This window comes from Drosophila novamexicana, unplaced genomic scaffold (genome assembly GCF_003285875.2).
Source record: "Drosophila novamexicana strain 15010-1031.04,08,12 unplaced genomic scaffold, DnovRS2.1 tig00001515-arrow-arrow-pilon, whole genome shotgun sequence".
Classification (NCBI taxonomy): domain Eukaryota; kingdom Metazoa; phylum Arthropoda; class Insecta; order Diptera; family Drosophilidae; genus Drosophila; species Drosophila novamexicana.
Window position 1 is genome coordinate 53,205 of NW_020824865.1, and position 22,393 is coordinate 75,597.

Here is a 22,393-nt window from a genome sequence, read left to right on the forward strand (position 1 = left end):
GATGAACATATGCATATTTTATGGCATATCTTAATACACCGCTGAAAATATTATCAGGATCGGTAACTTGCAAGATTAGAGACAACGTGGCCAAGGCACGTGGTAGCCGGCGCAGATCGCAAGAACTTCTGTTTACACACGCACACATTCATTCATTCATATGCGTGTCGTATTTTAATTCTATAAATAGAATTGCAATTGCAATGGTGTGTGGTGTGTGTGTGTGTGAGCAATTGTATGTGCTGCTTTTGAATTCCATTTTTATACGCTGAACCCATTAAAAATGGGTATAATGGTATATTGTATTTGTGCAAAATCCAAATGTATGTAACAGGCAGAAGGAAGCATCTCCGACCCCATAAAGTATATATATTCTTGATCAGCACCAATAGCCGAGTCGATCTAGCCATGTCCGTCTGTCTGTCCGTCCGTCCGTCCGTATGTATGAACGCAAGGACCTCAGAACCTATAAGAGCTAGACACTTTTATTGAAATTTTAGATGTAGGTGCTCCTAGTTCCCGCGCAGATCGAGTTTGTTTCCGATAATCGATAACTTACTCCGTTTCCAAGCAATCAATAAAACTCGATATCAATATCCTGTCTTTTGGGCAATTTTGGTAAATAATAAGAGCTAAAGTCACCAAACTTGACATATAGCTTCTAAAATAGAATATATATATGCATTTGATGTTGGAAAAAGAGGGTTCAGGGTATGCCCTAGTCGGGGGCTCCCGACAGTTCAATTTTTAGTATGGCATTTTTTAAAAAAATTGTTCGCATTGACCATTGAATGGGTTAAAAATGTGCATCTGGTAATGGCGCAGGGTATCCTCTATTCGGGTACTCTTGATTGCCTAAAATGTTTTTGGGAGCAGCGAATGACTACTGTAAAGTCCATTATAACAATGCAAAACGGCATTTATTTTATCACACAATATATTGTAAATAAGTCCATAATTACTAATAAAATCACTATATAACTATCTTTTCTTCACCTAGGAAAAGGGCAGCAAGACAGTGACGAGGCCGGATCACAGTCCCGTATTTAGTAAGTAAAACTATTATCTTTAATTGAAATTTTACTTATATAACCTTAAAAGAAAAGATTCTTTAATTTAAAGAAAAGAAATTTCAACTGTTACCTTACAAGTTACATCATGTTAGTCAGTTATAAAAAAAAATAATAATAATAGACGAAAGAATAATAATGGAGGAAGATAAAGTAGACGCGCATAGTGTATGTAACCAACAGTGTAAGCTCGCAGCCGAGTGCAGGGCATATCCTAGTTGGATGGACACTCTCGATTGAAAATTCTCGTGCATGCATACGTATGTGTATATGTATGAATGTATATGCACGTAAGTGCATACATACGCCTCTGCGCTTGTGCATGTAAGTATGCATGTATGCGTATGCGTTATGTGCTGTTTTTTTATAAACAAACTAAACGAGAAAGAAGGACTATCTACTGCACGCCGAAGATATAACACCATTGCAGACTCAACCTTTTTATAATGATCATAGTGCTTTGCTCGTATCTAAGAAGTACCGGGAGAATAGTAAATGCCGAGTTTGGTCAAGATATCTTGATAAACAAAATATTTTTTCATAAAAAAACTTAATATTCGACCGATCGTTCCTATGGCAGCTATATGGTATAGTGGTCCAGCTGGTTTTGACATATGTGCTGCGTGCAACAGAAAGAGGGAGTTCTGCAAAGTTTCATTAAGATAGCTTTAAAACTGAGGGACTAGTTCGCATAGAAACAGACAGACGGACATGGATATATCGACTCGGCTGTTGATGCTAATCAAGAATATATATACTTTATGGGGTCGGAGATGTCTCCTTCTATGCGTTACACATTTCACGACAAAATTATAACACCCTCTGCAAGGGTATAAAAAGAAGGCAAAAAACATGTGCTCACATTTGAAGGCAAAGCCGTAGTTGGCGTGGGGCAGATAAATAACCGGCTGCTGCAGTCGCCGTCGTCGTCGTCGCCTTTGCCGCTGCCTGTAACTTTAGCATCCGTTCCATAGTGCTAACAAGGTGATGCAGATCGGGTCGTCGCTACTTCATTTCTTGTTTTTGTGTTTTCTGTTTTCAGTTTTCTGTTGGCTATATTTTGCTTTCTTTCGGCCGTCAGCGGTTTATGTACTCTGTCTGTGTGAGTACATGCACATGTGTACGTGTATATATGTTCACATGAGTGTATGCGCGCGTGTCTGTGTGGATGTTCTCTTAAAAAGATCGAGTAAACAAATAAAGCGAGTGTGTATTTGTTTCGGGTATATGTTTTTATATATGTACTTGCTTGAGGTCGTATGTGTGTGTTTCTGTATTTCTGAAAGTTTATTTGTGTGTGGGACTTGGAGCCAAATGCAACGGCAGACACACATTAACACACACACTGTTACATACATATGCGCATATCGTCATACAAACGATCGGAATTCAATTTGTTTGCAGTTGATAATCTTTTCAAAATCATATACTAATAATAATTCGTGTTCAAGCCCTTTAGACCTACCACAAACTATCGCCCCTTGTTCCTAATACGTCCACAACTCATGTCTTCAATAGAACAGCCTGTACCACGTGTTCTCTACTCAACTCTCTTCACCTTATCAAATCTATACTTCCAGTATATGTACCTTTGGGACTTCACTGATCATGCCCAGGTATGAGTAGGGCATAGCATGCCAGACAGGCGTTTACTATACTCTTAGTTTTCTTTTTATTTAATATTTCATAAAATGTTTAACCCTAATTCGCTTTGCTCTCTATTTGATATTGTATATTTTTCTCTCGTCGACTACATAGTTGTTGAATTTCTGGTTTGTTTATTTTTTTTGTATGTAATTATTACCTGTATTTGCCTGTGCAAAGTATATTTAATTTAATTTTGAGTTTTTTTTTTGTGCAGGAGTTTTTTAAACCATGAAGAATATACATAGCCGTTCTTAAAATTAAAATACATATATTGCATTTTTGTTTTCCCGAGAATTAAATTTTTAGGCGCACGGTCACAATTTTGTATATTGTTGTATGTGCTTAAAGATTTCTTAAGTTTAAATGCCGTTCTTACCTTTTCGTATGGACATGCACCAAGGCAGTGTACGGCTAGCAGATACCCTGAACCCAGTACAGATATTCCGATTCACACGTCACAAAAGGAAAAGCGGGTAGCGGGTGCACTTTCAAAAAGTGAAATACTCTTAATCTGTGAATGCTTTGCAGTACAAATACAAATATCTCTTATAATACTCGATTTATGCTTCGAAAATCAAGTCTCCATGCGATATTTATTGATAATATGGAAATAGTAGAATATATTGAACAAAATAATGTAATTGATTTGTGACTCAAGCACGAGTCTCTAGCTTTTAAGTTTGTAGATCGACGGATCCAACAGAACGTCGGTCATCGACCTGATGAAGAATAAACTTTAGACTTTATACTTAATAGGGTCCGATTTCATTTGATCTTGATTCTGACCTCACAGCTGAAGCAGTAACATTATAAATCTTACTAAGGTTAATTTGAAAGAGTATAAGAAGTCTGATAGACAATTTTATGATTACAATAATTTTTTAACGCTAATAATATCGCCTGGAGCAATGCATCCCCATAATATTTAAAATATTTTTATTTATATGTATATATGTATGCCCTTGAAAATTATCAATTGATTTTGCGTTCGGCTTATTTAGTTGTCAATAGCTGGAAATAAACATGAGTCCGATTAAATTAGCTTTAGGGATGGGAAAACATATTAGGATTTCCGTTCCGAACCGGCTTATAGCCGTGCCTTAACTTAACTAAGAAATTTTATATTATGCTCCTGTGTATATGTATTCCTATACATATGTGCATTCGACATACTTATGCGATAAAAAGTAAATATGTAAATTCATATGTTTGTATGTATGTATTTTTAGTAGTCTTCGAATACGACGGGCCGGCGTTGTGCTAAACATAACTTGTTAACAACGCGTTGTCGTCTCTGTCTCCGCTTTAAAACCCATAACAAAACAGTTAACGAGCTTTTACCTTTACTTCTTTGACCATTGAAGGAGATTCTGCTGAACAATGTTCATTCCAAGCGTTAAAAAAAAGACTACGAGGCGTAATCAGCCATGGGCTTAGGCGATCCCAGATTTAAAGGGGGATTTTGAAGGGCGTCTCCCCTGCGGGCGTTCTAATAAAACATTGATGTTCTACAAAAACATGTACATATGTTTTAAGAACATTCATATATCCATGTACAAATATATGTACATAAAAAATCTTAACCCGTATCCTTAAAATACGCGACGGCAGTACAGTACTAAGTGCATTTAAAACAAAGGTTTATGTAAATACATGTTACCACCCACATATGTTTATGTGAGTTATGTGCAAATCATTGCGTTATGTGAGTTGTCCAATTATGGGCGATGGCCGCTTACAAACAAGATACAAGTTTTACATATTTTAATCGTTTTAATGTAGCTAAAAAACGAGAAAACATTTATTTTTTTATTATTGATAAAAGGTAACTTCATCTCTGTCATTTCACGCATCCACAATTACTTTTTTCAAAACAGAATAATGGATATTTTTCTTAATAGATCAAAATATATTTCTTGAAACCATTTCATTGGACTAAGTTGAGTTGAGCAACAGATTCCGTAAAATATAGGGTGAATATATGTATAAAATTTTCTCAATCACCAATTCCATTGAGAGAGAAAGATGATTTGTGCAATGTTATGAATTTGCCCTGCTGTGGGTGTTTTCCGCTATGGAAGCTTTCACTGTATATGTGATATTACCGTTGTAATACATATACATACATAGATAAAATATATGTATGTAGTTGTGCGAAGGCTCCATCGTAGGCTGCGATAAAATCTGCACGCCAATGCATTACCTTTAATTCATAACCACAGAATAAAACAATTTACCGGAATGTTCATAACTTTGAGGTGTAAATTAATACGTCGATAGTTGTAAATTAAAACAATATTGAGGTAGATTTCCCACTGTGCGGCGATCAGTTTGATTTCTTAAGTATACAAAATATGAATGTGTGTAAGCATGTATGCATACATACACACAAACGTACAGATACATATGTATGTAGGCATATGTGCGTTTGTAAAATTCTATACATATCCCTTCTTTTGCTTGCATGCATACAAGCATTAATGTTGTTGTTCGTGTGTGCGTATACATACATACATACATATACCCAAATACGTCTGTGTAGTGCTGTGTATCCTTGGAAATTAATGAGTTTTCGTAGAATTGACGGTCTCGTTCCGTTCGTGCTGCCGATGCCGATGCTGACGGCGCTGCCCGTGTTGAAATTGTTAGTGTGCTGTTGATATGTTTGGAGTTCTCGCTAGTTTGCAGACGCTTGTTGTCTCGAGAACGCGTGGATTATTTTGTTACCCATTACTTTTCGTACCTTCTTTGCTGCTTCTGCTCTGCTGTTGCCGCTGCTGCCGGTCTACTGGACTGCTGCTTGCCTTAGCTTATTCTCATTCCGTGCTTACGGCTTCCTTCTCCTCCACATTTTGATTTAAGATATAGTTTTTTTTGTTTTGTTTTTGAGTACTTCTCGTTTTTATCACCATTTTAGTATATTTTAGCGAGTCTTTTTTGTGCTTGTTTTTCTAACAAGCTGTGAATTATTTAATGATACGACTCGGGTATTCTTCTTCGATGTTAACATCATCTCGTGTCTTTATACATATGTACATACACTTCTATCTGCTTGGCTCTGTGCACCACACACATACATATCCATTCACGCATCCACTCACAAAATAAGCAGCTACATACATACATATATACATGCAAATATAATAGGTTAATAGATGCCCTCCAAAAGATATTTGCTTATATACGTACATAATTGCTAAATTCGCAATGATTTGCAATGATTTAAATCTCAAAGATCGAATCAAATATACATAGTTTTATAAAAATTCATCAAATCAATTATCCAATTACGAAGTTGCATATAATCAGAAAACGTCCACGACAAAATTGCATTCTATTGTGTAATTTAATCTGTATCGATAGAAGTATAAAACAAGTAAGAGGTTCTAGTCAGGAGCTCCCGACAAGGGGATACCCTGAACCCTCTTCTTCCAACATCAAATGCATATATATATTCTATTTTAGAAGCTATATGTCAAGTTTGGTGACTCTAACTCTTATTATTTACCAAAATTGCCCAAAAAATCAGGATATAGATATCGATTTTTACCGATTGCTTGGAAACGGAGTAAGTTATCGATTATCGGAAACAAACTCGATCTGCGCGGGAACTAGGAGCACCTACATCCGTCCGTCCGTCCGTCCATCCATCCGTCCGTCCGTCTGTCCGTCCGTATGTATAAACGCAAGGATCTCAGAACCTATAAGGGCTAAAGACTTGAAATTTTAGATGTACTCTATTGGGCGAGCACTCCTCGCACTCCGTTCAAGAGAGTTTCTACTGTAATAAAAATAAATTTACTAGGTTCTCTGTCTAGCATAATTAATCGTTAAGCCACAAGAGCAGCTCACCATATACATGGATTCATATGCACACATACATGTATATATATACACATGTATATATATTTTAGAGTGTATATTCACGTGTATATTCTTCTTAGTTTAATTAAATTGGTCTTGGTCATCCCCAGTTCTTAAACCCTTTGCTAATTGATCTTAGAGAATATAGAGCTAGTAGCTTTTTTATTGCACATGCATTGGGCTTCGATATTAAAGGGGCTAGATACATCCGGAATATTTCATTTTTATTTACACATATTTGGATTGTCATATTACAGTATTTAGAATTTCAAACCGATCAGCCAACAAAAATGACTTCTTAAAATTAAAGTTTCTGATGGTTGGCGATGGTTGGAAAAAATAAAAACAGGGTATTTCCTCTCGACTATAGCACGTTTGATTATATGTATTAGATTATTAAAAGAGGGCGAGAGAGAGAGATATTTTTCTATAAGTGAGAATATGCTTTGATAATTGTTTTTTAAGTAGGTATACTAATTGATATAGACAGTAAAAACAATTTAAATTTACTAATTAAGTTTGGACCAAAAAAAGTTAGCTAGGATATATATACTGACCGACATCGACATGCAGGAAACTGATCCTACATTAACGCCTCGCCGCAAATTACCTTTCTCTTCAATAATGTATATTAACCAATCAATCTTAATGATACCTATGTGATAATGGAGTACATTATAGAAACACTCTTAAAGAGTCGATTGTGGCGGTCCTGCTATTTAAATCTCTTTCTCATTATGAAAAGTTCATTCTTTTTTAATGTTGGTTGTTCGATAGTTGAGAAATTTGTATTGTATGAATACACAGAAAATGAGGTTTTAAATTTTTAAGTATGCGCTCAATAAACCATTGCGCAAAGCCGAGATTAAATAATTTGGACAACCCCTTGCTTATACTTCAAATGTCTCTGAGATTGTCATGATCATACAGTATCTTTACATATCCAATACGAACTTTAAAACTTATTTTTGTTAATAAATACAGAGTATGAAAAAATCCCAAAATTGTTGATCTTGGGAACAATTAAAAACTGTGTATTTTAAATATGTATTCTTCTTATTCATATGCAGACCCAGTTAATAATTTTTGACAGCTTTCTCCATTTTCAAATATCGATAAGTAGTCGATATCGATTAATATTGCAAGATACATGTATCCATTTTGGTTGGAGTTTTACGTTTAGTAAACACAGATAGGAATAGTGAAATACTTTTTTGATGCCTCGTTTCCCCCGTCTTCCCAAAAACGTGTATATGTATATTCAACTTTTTGTGGCTTAACTTGGGACACATTTAAAAGTTGTTTAATGTTTGGACATGCATTTCAAAATATTATACAAGGAAGACAATACATTTTTATAGATTTAATATAATATTTTTGATAATCTATTTACTTCGAATTCGAGTGTTGGTTTTAAAGGCATTATTAGTCGTACAATTATTTAATCACTTCATCTTATCTCTTTTTAGATAAACTCGAGCCTCATACACCTACATTCAATATGGGATATCTCGTGTCACCGTACTCATATGCTAATGGTGCACCCGGTGGACTGCCGGTAACTATGGTAAGTTTTCTTTAAATACATATTTTGTGTACCTTTTGTGGCCAGGATATACCTACGTTCAAATTTTCGAGTCTCTTGCTCCTATAGCTTCTGAGATCGACGTGAAAGACGGACAGACTGACGGATATGGCTAGACAGACTCGGCAATTGATGCTGATCAGCACAATATACATATATACTTTATGAGGCCGGAGATGCTTCGTTCTGCCTGTTACATACATTTGCACAACACCCTTTGTATACCCTGAACCCATTAAAAATGAGTCGATCTAGTCATGTCCGTCGGTCTGTCCGTCCGTCTGTCTGTCCGTCCGTCCGTCTGTCCGTCCGTCCGTCCGTATGTATGAACACAATCTCAGAACCTATAAGAGCTAGAGACTTGAAATTTTAGATGTATGTGCTCCTAGTTTCCACGCAGATCGAATTTGTTTCCGATAATCGATAACTTACTCCGTTTCCAAGCAATCGATAAAAATCTATATCGATATCCTGTCTTTTGGGCAATTTTGGTAAATAATAAGAGCTAGAGTCACTAAAACTTGACATTTACATTCTAAAAAAGAATATATACATATATATATATATATATATATATATATATATATATATATATATATATATATATATATATATATATATATTTGATGTTAGAAGAAGAGGGTTCAGGGTATCCCCTAGTCGGGAGCTCCCGACTAGAACCTCTTACTTGTTACTCATTTTCAATAAGCTTTCAAAGTTCTGCATATAAGAACTAAATTTTTGAGATTCTAATTATTATTATATATCTCTAAATATAAAACCTTTTATCCTGACTGACTGATTGATGATCAACGCACAGCCCGTACCGCAAGAGCTACGAAGTTGAATTGTTTACTGTTTGTTTCAGCGATTTGGCAAATTCCACCCTCCACAGTGGAAAATTGGCGGAAAACGGTTGAATGAAAGATTTTTGCTTACCGTCCGATCAGTATTAAAATCAATTTTAAAGCTTTTTGAGAAATTGCAGTTTATACGTGCCACGGGCAAAGCCAGGTTATACCCGTTAGTATACATATAAATGTAAGAAAATGTATACAAAACGCTCAATATTGTTGACCGAAGAATCTTTATTCAACATTTTATATCTCTGGAAAATCAAATAATTTAAATACCAAGGTTGGAATTCGCTTGTTATCGATTTCACGGAATTCAACTCTACCAGATCGTAATAATGTACAATTTCATTTTACCTTAAATTAATTCACACATTTTTCACTCACCAATTTGATTGCTATACATTCTTTATCAAGTCCACACAGATTTATATACTTTATAACCATAAGTCAAAAGAGGAAGACTTTTCGCTGTAAGAGCATTAAGAAACGCTCTCGTACCTGATACATGAATCCAAACATAAATGCGTGTGACGGGGCTGGTGAGCAAGCATATCAATTCCCTTAATAAGTATAATCTGACAGGTACAATACATTGTATCTTTGTTGCTTTCGTGTTTTGTACATGCATAAAAGAAGGTTAAGGGTCACTTTATTTTCAGTGGCTTATCCTTATCGATAATAATTTTTATTATTTTTTCGGCTGTTGACAAAACAAATATATTCTGTGCGCTAAATGGACGAGAATTCATACACTTAGTGTAAATGTATGGACGACAGAAAACTACTTGTTAATTTAATTTGAGGCTTGTCGAAATTGTTAACATTTATGAAATAACACTTTTCAGCGCCACTCTCAATAATTACAGGCGTAAGAAAATGCGTGGAAGGGAGAGCTGTTTTTTAGGGCGGATCGCTTTATCAGCACGTACTAACACAATAAAATGTCAAGGGTTGACAATATACCTCGTACAATCAAATAGACGTGTAGCGCCCTAAATTTAGTGCAACGAAATGGTAATTACTTTTAAGGTTTTTTCGATAGGCTATTAGGGGAGGTTTTACATACTGTGACGATTTATCTTCCTTTTTACACATTCAATTCATTGAAATTGGTAAAAAGGGTATAATAATTGTGTGCAAATGTACGTACCCGGCAGAGGGGAGCATCTCCGACCTATGCATATATATTCTTGACCAGCATCAACGCGTCGATCGCAGAACCTATATGAGTTAAAGACGCATTACGAGTTTGTTTCAGACAGTCGATAGCGTGCCCCGTTTTCAAGAAATCAATCATAATCGATATAGTAATCCTGGTTTTTGAGGAAATCTCATAGGTTTTAAGAGCTACTGTCACCAAACTGGACATATAGCTTCTACTTAGTATATACGATAAATATCTTCCATTTTATAGCTATCGGCTCCTCCGTCTGCACCCTATATCTATAAATCCAATAAATAATCATTTGGGACTACCCACAAATTTAAGCCACAATTTTAATGCCTCAGTCTTTTTGAGCACATACGTATTTTCCACTGCTGGGAATTTAATCAAGATCGGTAAAGAAACAAAGTTATTAAGGAAAACGATATTAAAGCTAACAGTGGCAAGCTCTTTTAGTTTAGCTTGTTATCATAGAAACTGAATTCTTGGTATAGATGAGGCGATGGCAAAGTTGAATGGAGTTGCTAGCTCGGTTCTGCTAACGCGAGGTGCATCTGGTTTTCCTCAATATTCTTCGGATAAAAGTTTGGTAAAATATTTCTGTGGGAACTTTTCGATAGTTGATATCGTCTTGCCCAGAACGATCAAAACAGCCATCAAGCGCAATTAATCAAACACTCCTATTACAAAAGGTAATGTCCCACAATAGGCAATACCCTAAACCCTGCGTTGAGTTACTTTAACTTTCCTTACCAATACAAAAATCGATGCGTATAGCCTGATCCTTGTGAAATTTATGGTCATAAATATAGCCCCACTGTGTAAATGCTAAAAATCGTTTGTAAAGTTTAAGGAGGGAGCAAAATGTGAATTCTGGTTTCGTGTATGTTATAACTATGCTTATATACCACATAATATCCCAAAACAATGGATATCGATTATCGATGATGATGTAAAATATAATCACTGGCTCATAAGCATATCTACGTATAAGAATACTAGCGGGTATTCCCCGGTCTTCCCCATGACAGTCCATCGCATAAGGAACCAAAAGTAGGAATCAACGGCCCATGTCAATCCGCCCATGTTACTCTTGTGATGACAATCTTGAAGCGTGTTCCATCCAAGAGCCGTGTATTTTGCGAAAAACATGTAAAGTACATTTTCACAAATTTCCACCGTTGCAGGTGGAAATTCCAAAATACTGGAACTCATATTCAGTAAGTTCTTATAAAGTGCTTTAAATAGGACGAAACTTGAAAGATCTTTGAAAATGAGTTCGGAGCCATTGGATGTTGAAAAAGCATTCATAAAACTGTTTTTCGCCCATTTACCACAATTGCGGGTGGAATTAAATAAATTCTTAAGATATTTAAAAACAAACAAGCTTGTAGCTTTTGTAGGACAAAAACATAAAACTTCGCCCATAAAATCGTTGAACCGCATTTTGTTTGTGAAATTCGGAAAATATCGGTCAAAGGTTATACAGTTGAACATTTCAGTTTTGCCCACAGTCAAGTTCAAAATGAATTTCAAAGCTCTACATTGAATCTCGAGTAAGTGCTTCTGATTTTTTTTAGGAATTTAACCCGCCATAGTGCAAAACGATTGTTCGAAACTATTTGTTGATCGGCATCCAACTCATGTTCAACGATTTTTTAGGGAAATTCAATAAATACGTCCCTTACACAATCAATCCCTTTTGGTTAGAAAAGCTGGTTGTATGAACTAATGTTTATTTTTCGGCTTCAAGATTCTTACTACGCGGAAACGATAATTCCATATTTTAAATTTATTCGCTTTTCATTTTTGAATAAAAGACAGGTGCAGATAATGAGATGGGAAATTAATGTCTTAAATTGGCAGCAAAAAACTTGGACCCCGCAAATGGCGGGAAATACCTTTAGTATATCTAAACTTGTTGAGCATTTCCTTAACAGCAACCAAAACCGAACAACAAATAATTCAATTTACTAAATACGGAAAACCAATGGTTGCAGGACTATTGACAAAAGCAGACGAAGCGTTCGGATTGGAAACGGATATATTACGTTAACTGAACAAGCTGATGGGCCAACGCCAATTGAAGCTAGTGTCAATTTAATTTCTGGCATATTTGCACGCCGTCTTATTGAGTATACCGAATCGCCAAGCAGAATGGAAAAAGAAATACACAGAAACCAGAAAACTATATGGACTCAGAGGGCCAGCTTGCCTAATGCTCCTTTTACCACAGCACGCTTGAGTAATTTTAGCTCACGGGTTGGGCGAGGAGTTTATCAAACATTAGTTTTGTCAGACGTTCTGTCAGGGTCCCATTTCAGACAATGATAACAAAGAAAGGTTAAGTACAATACCTTGAGCAAACATCCTCAGATATAAAGGGACATTTTCAGCAGGCACAGGTTCACATAAAGTACCTTTCAGCTTCGCCAGATATGACAGCTTGTTGCTAAGAAGATGGCGTTTTAAATGTCAGAAGAATATGGATATATATATATGTATGTATGGATATACCCACATTTGTGACATTCGAACATATCTTCGATTTTAATGCATAACAGATAACATCTGAATAAAGATTAATATCTCAGTTGACCTAACTGCTGTCGAAACGTTTTGTTCATTTAATATCAGTGTGATAAAGGAACATCAAATTAACGACGTTTTTCTTGCCTCCCGACTATGGTATCAAAATGTCCTATACTACTTATAAAACCAAGAATTCGGTTTCTTTCAGTTTTGAGGGGATCTGTGTTTTCAAAGTTATAAGCTCTAAAATATGCTCTAAAACGGGTTTTTATTGATTTATATTGGTCTCACGGAATCCGGACAAGTTATCGACGTTATCTGCACGAACACCTTTAAAACTAATTTTTATAATATGGATCTGTACTATTCATGTCAAAGCCTTAATTGAAATTCGAGAAGGTTTGCGTATGTTTTCTACATAAATTTACAAAAAACTATTATACGTTTATTTTCTTATCTTTTTAATCGTAGACTATTTAATATATACAATTTATTTAAATAGTTGAATTTATTTAGTATTATAATTTAAATTATTTGTATATGGTGTTCAGTGTACAACAAATGTACATTATTTGCATGTGTGTGCTTTTGTGAGGTTTGGAGACCTTTTTTGTGTTGGCTTCGAAAACTCGCATTTACCCTAAACTTGCATTTTCTATAAATATTTAACTTTCATGCTGTAAACGCAGAAGGCATTTAAAATTTAATTTTCCTAAAGGTAGGGCTGAGGTAAGAGGAACAACAGACGTTCGCGGGACTGCATAGCTTTAAGCATCTGCGTAAAATCGATAAGCACTTTGGACTCGTTTCACCCGATTGCGGAATACTCTATTCACAATCTAATAAAAGCTTAAATCGATCGGGAAATCTAATTAGAGCTGTGGGAGATATAGGTATAGAATTGTGACCATCTTTCGAGTTAGTCATTTCGTGACTCTTTTGTGGTTTGCCCGGACAATAACTAGGATAGCAAATTTCGAAAAGCAGGACGAATATTGCACACAGCCGATATGCAACTTCTCCGATCTTTTTGAATTTTCCTGGTCCTAAATATGGGACCAAAATGTATGTATGTACCAAGGGCCAGCCGTTTACTTTAAAAAGTCATTTCCTGCTGTATGTTCCTGTTCATTAAAATAATCTAATTTTCGAGATGTTCTTCCATGTCTCAAAAGCGATAGTTATCGCCACTTTGGAAACAGGGAAATGTGTTCGAGAAAAATGCTAAACCTTCTTCTGCGATTTACAAATCGCTGAGTCCATGGAGTTCTTCGTCCTGGTCAAGAATATATACATATATATATGTGTACTCTTCGTGATATCGGAGATGCTTTTTTTGGCTGTTACATGCTCGATGTGGGCTTCTAGCGACAGTTTGCCAAAGTTTCTGCTATTGAGTATGTTCAGGACAAACTTGTGAACCCCTTCTCGTCCCTTGCAGGTCGAATACTTCCGAGCCCTATCAGATTATACTTATATATATGTATATATCTGTATAATTTCAATATATAAACTTGTGCTTACGAAATAATATTTGACAATGTATCAAATACTTATGCACAGATAATCCATGTATTTAACTAAGTCGATTTAGCTCGTAAAGAGATTACGGAAAAGTTAAAAGGAATTCAAAGTTAAAAAAAAAAAATTAAAGAAAAACATCCCGTGCCGATTGCTTTTTTTTATACAATTCTTGTACATATTTTTTACTGCATTAAAAATATTTCAATTGAAATCTCTTTAATCAACGTCTAGAGCGCAGTGCAACACCCCCAAAGTATGGAACGCATTTTGCTCCACCCTCTTGGGCCGTATCTGATGTCGGCAGCTATCGGTTCGCTGTGCTTTGGTGGTAGAACTTTCAGGCTTTCTCGTTGTACATACAAATGGACTCTCGTTCTTTCTCTCCCTTTCTGACTAACGTATGTAAACATAATCAACGGACTTACATCCACTACACACACACACACACACACACACACACACACACACACACACACACACACACACACAGACCCTTTCAGTAGTATGCGTGCGGTGTTCCGAATCCAGGAAGCAATCTAAAAAGCGCGCCGACTACCACAACTACAAATCCTAAACAGGAGCAACAAGCAACCCCCCAAAATGCTGAGTGCTCAATGCTCAATGCTGACGTGCCTTTTTAATGAGAGACGAAAAACAACCCCCAAATCTTCCGCTGCAGTTCACTTTTAGACAATGGCGTCCAATTTCATTCTTACAGCATCATCTTAATAAATTTATTTTCTCTGATGAGTGCCATATCCTTTCCTTAATTCTTGTTTTAAAAAGAGGTCTCCAGTATTGTTCGTAGTGGATTGACCTTAAGAATATATTTAATGCGGTGTGCCTACAAGTGATGTAGCTTATATGTCTCCCGTTACTATTCAAAGGTTAGCTTGATGGCCTACAGCTCCAGTAATTATAATTTAAGTTGGAATCTTATGTCAATCCTTTAAAGAATAAAACTATTTAAGAAAGGCAATGCAATTTTTTATGAAAATCATTTATATTTAAATTGATTTCGGTTTTATTTATGAGAGAGCGGTAACATAAAACATAACGACCTATCTATGGCTTATAATAACATGATCTACGTATCAAATACGAGAACGAAGATTTAATTGATTCTACTGTTGAAGTTGATCAAGATTGGAGATACCATCTATTCCCGTTGCTACATAGCTTAGCATGTATGAGTATCGGAACTTGTCCTCCTAGAAATGTTCTGTGTTCGATCGTTTTGACTTTGAATAGCTCAAGAATGCCCTGTAAATGTCTGTTATATGTATCTGAACGCAAGTCTGTGCCTCAAGTTACTATTGAAAATGGGTATATAGCTTACGATAATTTTGTGCAAGTGAATGTAACAAGCAGAATGTGTATATATAAAACTAGCGAGTATAGCCCGGCCTTGCCCGTTACACGTATAAAATAAATGTTCTCAAAAAACTTTGAAAATGATTTTGAAACTGATCGGACGGTAAACAAACCACTTTCATACAGACGTTTTCTGCCAATTTATTATTGTTGCGGATGGAATTTCCCAAATCGTTGAAACACGTATTCATTAAGTTTTTATATAGTGTTTTGAAAATAATTTTGAAGCAAATCGGATGAAAATAAAGCGTCACCAAAAAAATCTTTGAATTGCACTAAGGATGCTTTGATTCTGCGAAAAATGTGAAACACGTCTCAAAAGATTTTTCATATAGATCCTTGAAAATGACTAAGCGCGACTTGGGCGACGTCCAACAAATCTTTGACCCCCATTTCCTCCAAGGATGAGTGGATTTTCCAAAAAGTGCGAAACACCCTTCAAATAAATATGAACAAAGATCTTTAAAAATGAGTTTAAGACCGATCGGATGCTATAAACAAAAAAGTTTCATACAAACGTTTTTTCCACACATGCGGGCGGAATATCCCAAAACCCCTTCTTAATTACACTGAAAATTTCCACTTCCTAGCTCTTACGGTATGGTTTTTGCGTTGATCACCAATCAATCAGTCAGTCAGTCAGGACAAACAGTTTTATATAAAGAGATTGTGAATAGGCATCAAAGATACGTTTTCCGTCTGTCTGCCCGTCGCTTCAATCTGGCACTCTTATGCCTTATTACTTCACTTCACTTCAAATCAATAAATATCGATTTCAAAACAATGTTTTTTTGACAACAACAACAACTGTGAGCTTATGGCGTTTAGAAACCCGCTACATAGAATTTATGTATTCGTACGGTATTACTCTGATCCATAATAGTGTGTACTACAAAATCCTCAATAATATAGTTTGGCAGGTGCTTAAATTTATTGTTGTCTCTGTTTGTTATTCGATCCTCATGAAATTTGAAGGACATTAATATGATATTCAAATTTGTGCAGCTCTAAAAAGCTCCAGCTTGCCGGAAGGTATCCAAAAAGTTAAGTATCCGATGGGTACACACTCTAAAAATACACCCTATTTTATCCATTTTCAACGGATACAGATTATAGGGCAACACAACCACATTGCAAATGACGCAAAAAAAAAGAAACGGCAAACAGTCGTTGAATCAACACACACATGCGTTTATCGGCAGCTCCATGGGCGGTGGCGGCGGCGGTGGGCGGCAGCGGGAGCGGAGAGGTCAGGGAGGGAGGTACCGTCGAGCAGGGGGGAGCGCTTGAAACAGTGGGAAAGCCGCGGCGTTGGCGGCACTTTTTACATTCGTTTAGCGGCGGCTACATCAAAGGCATATTTTCGGTTTCACTGACTCGCTTGCTTTGTAGCCGCTGCTGCTTGTTATTATTATTATTGTTGTTGTTGTTGTTGCTGTTGCTGTTGCTGTTGTTTTCGTTGTTGTTGTTGTTTGCATGCTGTTATTGTAGTTTTATTCATCAAGCCACAACAAGTACCACGGCGACAACAACATCAGTGATAATACGAAGCAAACTTACAAATATGCATGCATACAAGTATGTAGGTATTTATTTATGTGTGTATGTATACATACACGAACACACGAGTGTGTTTAACCTACACAGCGGTAGTGGGCGGTGGGAGGCAATGGTTTTCTGTGCTCGCATATGTTTTATAATTATAGAGCGTTGAATAAAATATAATACGTTTTAAGAACGCAAAGCTACAGACTATATAATACTTTTGTACTCTTTTAGAGATAGAGTCACCAAACTTGACATATAGCTTCTAAAATAGAATATATTTATGCAGTTGATGTAAGAAAAAGAGGGTTCAGGGTATCCCCTTGTCGGAAGCTCCCGACTAGAATCTCTTACTTGTTTGAGTTGTTTTTTTAAGCATATCTGAAAACCTATAAGATATAGACACTATAAAATATAGAAATATTTCACTTTCTCCGCCTATTCCCTCCAAACACACAAATTTTAAAGCCAGAGCCGTGTGATTTGGCATATACCCACATGTGAACGCCCGACTAGATCACTAAACTTGCCTAATTATATTAGATAAATGACTGAAAACAATAGGAATGTATAATTTGAAGGAAAAAGCACTATTTTTAAATAAAAATATTTCTTATTATACCCTGAACCCATTAAAAATGGGTATAAGGGTATATTGTATTTGGGCAAAATCCAAATGTATGTAACAGGCAGAAGGAAGCATCTCCCAAAAATAGTCAGCATCAATAGCCGAGTCGATCTAGCCATGTCCGTCTGTCCGTCCGTATGTATGAACGCAAGGATCTCAGAACCTATAAGAGCTAAAGACTTGAATTTAGATGGAGGTGCTCTTAGTTCCCGCGCAGATCGAGTTTGTTTCCGATAATCGATAACTTACTCCGTTTCCAAGCAATCGATAAAAATCGATATCGATATCCTGTTTTTTGGTCAATTTTGGTAAATAATAAGAGATAGAGTCGCCAAACTCGACATATAGCTTCTAAAATAGAAGATTTGTATATATGCATTTGATGTTGGAAGAAGAGGGTTGAGGGTAGCTCCCGACTAGAACCTCTTACTTTTTTTTTTTTTTTGAGAGGTAATAGACTTTGTCGAGAACCGAGGAGCCGGAGCAGATGCTGTGACGTAATGGGACGCCCGGCTGTTTACCAATTGTCCGCCTCCCTGTTGAAGTCACACTCAGTCTTTATTTGCTTGTTGCTGCAGCACTGCTCCTGTTGGGAGGTTAACGCACGAAGGTCAACGAAAGTCCAACGACCTTTCGTCTTTGAATGAGTAGTAATTCTGACGCAATGTTCTAAAAATGTATGTACGAGCTTAATCGTTCCTGTTAGAGATGCTGACATGATGAAGAATGTTTATTGTATCTAAGTCAGCTCCCATAATAACAGAAGTGGGACGCTTCTACTTCTTTATAAGTCCATGTGCTTTGAAAATAACCAATGCATTTTCAGATTGGATAAATTCGGATTGTTTTTTTAAGAGATTTGTCTATTCGCTTAAGTATTTGTTTCGTCCCAATTTAGTTGTGGTTAAGTTCTGAAATGTTCATAATGCTGTTGTATGTTGTATTAATGCAAACTTGAGGGTTTAGCAATGGGTCAAGGTCCAGCTAGCAAGCTGGACAGCCCGTCTAGCGCCTTTTTATACTCTTGGAGAGGCTATTATAATTTTGTCATGAAATGTGTAACTCATAGAAGGAAACATGTCCAATACCAAAAGGTATAAATCAGGTCAACAGCCGAGTTAATATAGTCATGTCCATCTGTCTGGCTCTATGCAAAATAGTCTCTCAGTTTTCTAAGATATTTTCATCACACTTGGCATTTACGTTCTTCTCGTTCTTCGTATTGTTTGTATTTGTAATTTATATAAAATATTGAATGAATAAAAATATTTACAGCGCATTGAATATATCAAATACCATCTAATTACATTTTTATTTATTTCTAGGCAAATAAAATTGGATTACCTCCTTTCTTCTGTCACAACGGAGACCCACTTTCAACACCACCGCCTGCACATTGTGGAATACCTCCTTATCAGCTGGATCCTAAAGCAATAGGTAAGCAGTTACTTTCTCTTTCCATTAATGTGTCCAAATCAAAAGTAAGAAAAAGTCAACATAAGAAATTTTTTTCCCATTTAATGAGTGAATAAGGTATTAAAAAGCTTTGTGTGCGTATGAAGCTGGTACAAGATGGTATCTCAGACTGAATTAAATAAATATATTCGTGACGGGGACTCGCCCTCTATGGACAGAGAACACACAAGATATTCTAAAGCAAGAATTCAGGGTATGACGATGATATATACGATGATTAAATACCTTTTCCGACAAATTAATGTGTGTTTGTATACGATAACTTTATTTCCGACCGATGGCTCCTAAAGAAATAATATGATAGAGTACTATATATTTGGCTGATATGCTGGCTCAGTTTTCAACCCAGCGGAAAAAGAGTATTTAGGAGTTCTCAAATTCTGAATCGAGCTTCGTTTATTCTCAAGGGTCCAGGGTATAATAAGTATCCTTGCTTTTCAAGAGAAAAAAGCACTTAAGTTTAAAGACTCTGCCAATAATCCAATTGAACGCTTTTCGCCTATTAAAATGCAAATGTAGTCGAAGTCGAGAACCCAAAATGACATGAATATGATAATCATTTGGCAATTGTCTGGAAAATTGCAATCATTGTTTGAAGTATTTTCTTAAATAGGTAGAATGGAAAATATTTTTTAAATAAATAAATTGTATATATTATAACAATATCAAGTTTTTTTGTTCATTCTTCTATTCTATTTTTACGAAGATTTAAGGGCTTAAACATGGCATTAAAATGTCATGGCAGTAAAATGTCACCATGTACCCAGTCGTAGGGCCATTTCTATTAAGAGTTTAATTTTAATTTTGAGGGGATTGCGGAGTATCCAAGAAGCCTTAAATGTAATATAACTTGTTGCAAGGGTCATATTAAAATCCTCTTCTGTGCTTAGAACATAAGTCAGATGCAAGACATTTTTAATTGTTACACGAATTGAATCCAATAAAGACACAACTTGGTATTGAGTAAAAAGGGTATTAAGATTTTAGTGCATATATTATTGATCAGGGGCTGAGTCGATCTAGCAATGTCCCGCTGTAGACGAATGGATCCGCAATTTACTAAAATAAAGAAGAGAAATATGTATTTTCGTATACCACTCGAAGCACAAGAAACATTAATTGTGATACTCCGTTTTAAAGGCATATATCAAAAATTATAAAGCAATGTGGGCGTTCGTATCTTATATACATACTAGCCGATATTACCCGACCTTGCCCGTGGCAAGTTTTCTGCAAGAAGTTTTAGATATAACTTATTCAATCAGTTCCCGTCCGTGTAAAATGTAAACGTTTTATGTTTTTAAACTTTTTGTCGTGAAATTTGTAACGCATAGAAGGAGACATCTCCGACCCCATAAAGTATATACATATAGCCGAGTCGATATAGCCATTTCCCGCTACAGTAATACGCTGGCGGAATAAGTTTCATTTAAGTTTTTTGTTTACCATCCGGACGGCTTCAAACTCATTCTCAAAGATCTTTGTGAATATTCATCTGAGACGTGTTTTCGTAAAATGTGCCCCCCTTGGATAAGAAATGCGGCTCAGAGATGGTCGGAGTAATGTTTTAAGCTTCGTCCGATCGGCCTTAAACTTATTTTCACTATATAACGAGCAAGAAGGGCTATCTTCGGCACGCCGAAAATTAAAAACCCTTGCAGACCCAACCTTTTCATAATGCTCACAGTGCTTTAAAATAGTTAATGCCGAGTATGGTTAAGAAATTCTGAAAAACAAAAAGTTTTTCAGCTATATGATATAGTAGTCCGAAGTAAATAAGATTTCGCATAAATGTAGGGAACATACTGAAACTTATAAATTGCGAGTTTGGTCAAGATATTTTGATAAACAAAAATGTTATTCATACAAGAACCTACTTTTTGACCCATCGTTCCTACGCAGCTATATGATACAGTGGTATCATACATATGTATGTACTGCGTGCAGCAGAAAGAGGGACTTCTGCAAAGTTTCATAAAGATAGCTTTAAAACTGAGAGACTAGTTCGCATAGAAACAGGCAGACGGACAGACGGACATGGCTGTATCGCCTCGGCTGTTGATACTGATCAAGAATATATATACTTTATAGGGTCGGAGATGTCTCCTTCTATGCGTTACACATCTCAAGACAAAATAATAATACTCTCTGCAAGGGTATAAAAACAGAAGAAAATTACATGAGTTTCTTTTAATGTTGTAAACTAGAAACTTGAACTAAGAAATATATTTTCGAAATAGACATATCTAACATTTGTGTAGCGAAAGTAAACTCTTATACAAGACTTTGTAAGTCGAGTACGAATGAAAGATCGAAAGTCATAATTTTTGACATCACAAATAGAGAGCATATTGAAATTCACTGAAAACATAGTTTGAATGCGACTCTCTGGGACTACACTCTGTATGTTGACAACCCAATTGTTTTTAAGACTTATTGCTGTTGAAAGCAACGTCCTAACATGTTACTCATTATTATGTATGTAGTATATCAGTAATGGTTGAATGCGATAAGCCCCCTAAATGTGTAAGCAAGCAATAAAAAATCTTCCAAGACATGCTGACTAGAAAACACCCTGTTCGGTACTCTTAACTGCCGTTAAGATGACATTTGCATATGTGTATATGTATCAAAGCTTAAGGGTATTTCGCTAATATTTTGTGTGTTCGTTTTTTTGGAGGCATTCATAATTGAAAGGATTTATAAATACGAATATTTGTAATCCAAATTAAAATTAGATGGCTTTTGTAGCCAAGCTAGTCTTACAGTCATTTATCGAATTAAATTCTTCTCCTATTCTAGAATATATTTGATTTATGGGCTTGGCGAGCCCTCCTTCAACTTGTTACATAAATTTGCATAAGTTCATTATGCCCTTTACCTATCAATTTTCATTGAACAAAGGGTATAACAATTAGTGGATCACAGTTTTCGGACGCGCACGGTCCGGTAACAAACAACCGAGCAACAGCCGAGTAACCCAACCGCAAGCTATTGACTTTCTCACCCTTCACCTCAAAAGGGAAATTCAAACAAATTATGAAATAATAATTGCACATGATGCGATTTTTTCGTGTGTATGCTCGATTACAGCATCCATTCTTTCTGCCAAATTTCCCTCATCGT

At 36.0% G+C, this 22,393-nt stretch overlaps 1 protein-coding gene across 6 annotated transcripts in view; it reads left to right on the forward strand.

The window, feature by feature from the left end:
* Positions 1-22,393, forward strand: part of LOC115767955 (protein pangolin, isoforms A/H/I/S) — a 71,310-nt gene that overhangs the window by 11,578 nt on the left and 37,339 nt on the right. For all 6 annotated transcript variants that reach the window (XM_030712345.1, XM_030712344.1, XM_030712347.1 and 3 more), the window contains 3 exons: positions 1,001-1,049; positions 8,051-8,148; positions 19,117-19,228. In XM_030712345.1, coding sequence (XP_030568205.1) covers positions 1,001-1,049; positions 8,051-8,148; positions 19,117-19,228 — 259 coding nt within the window. The remainder of the gene's footprint in view (positions 1-1,000; positions 1,050-8,050; positions 8,149-19,116; positions 19,229-22,393) is intronic.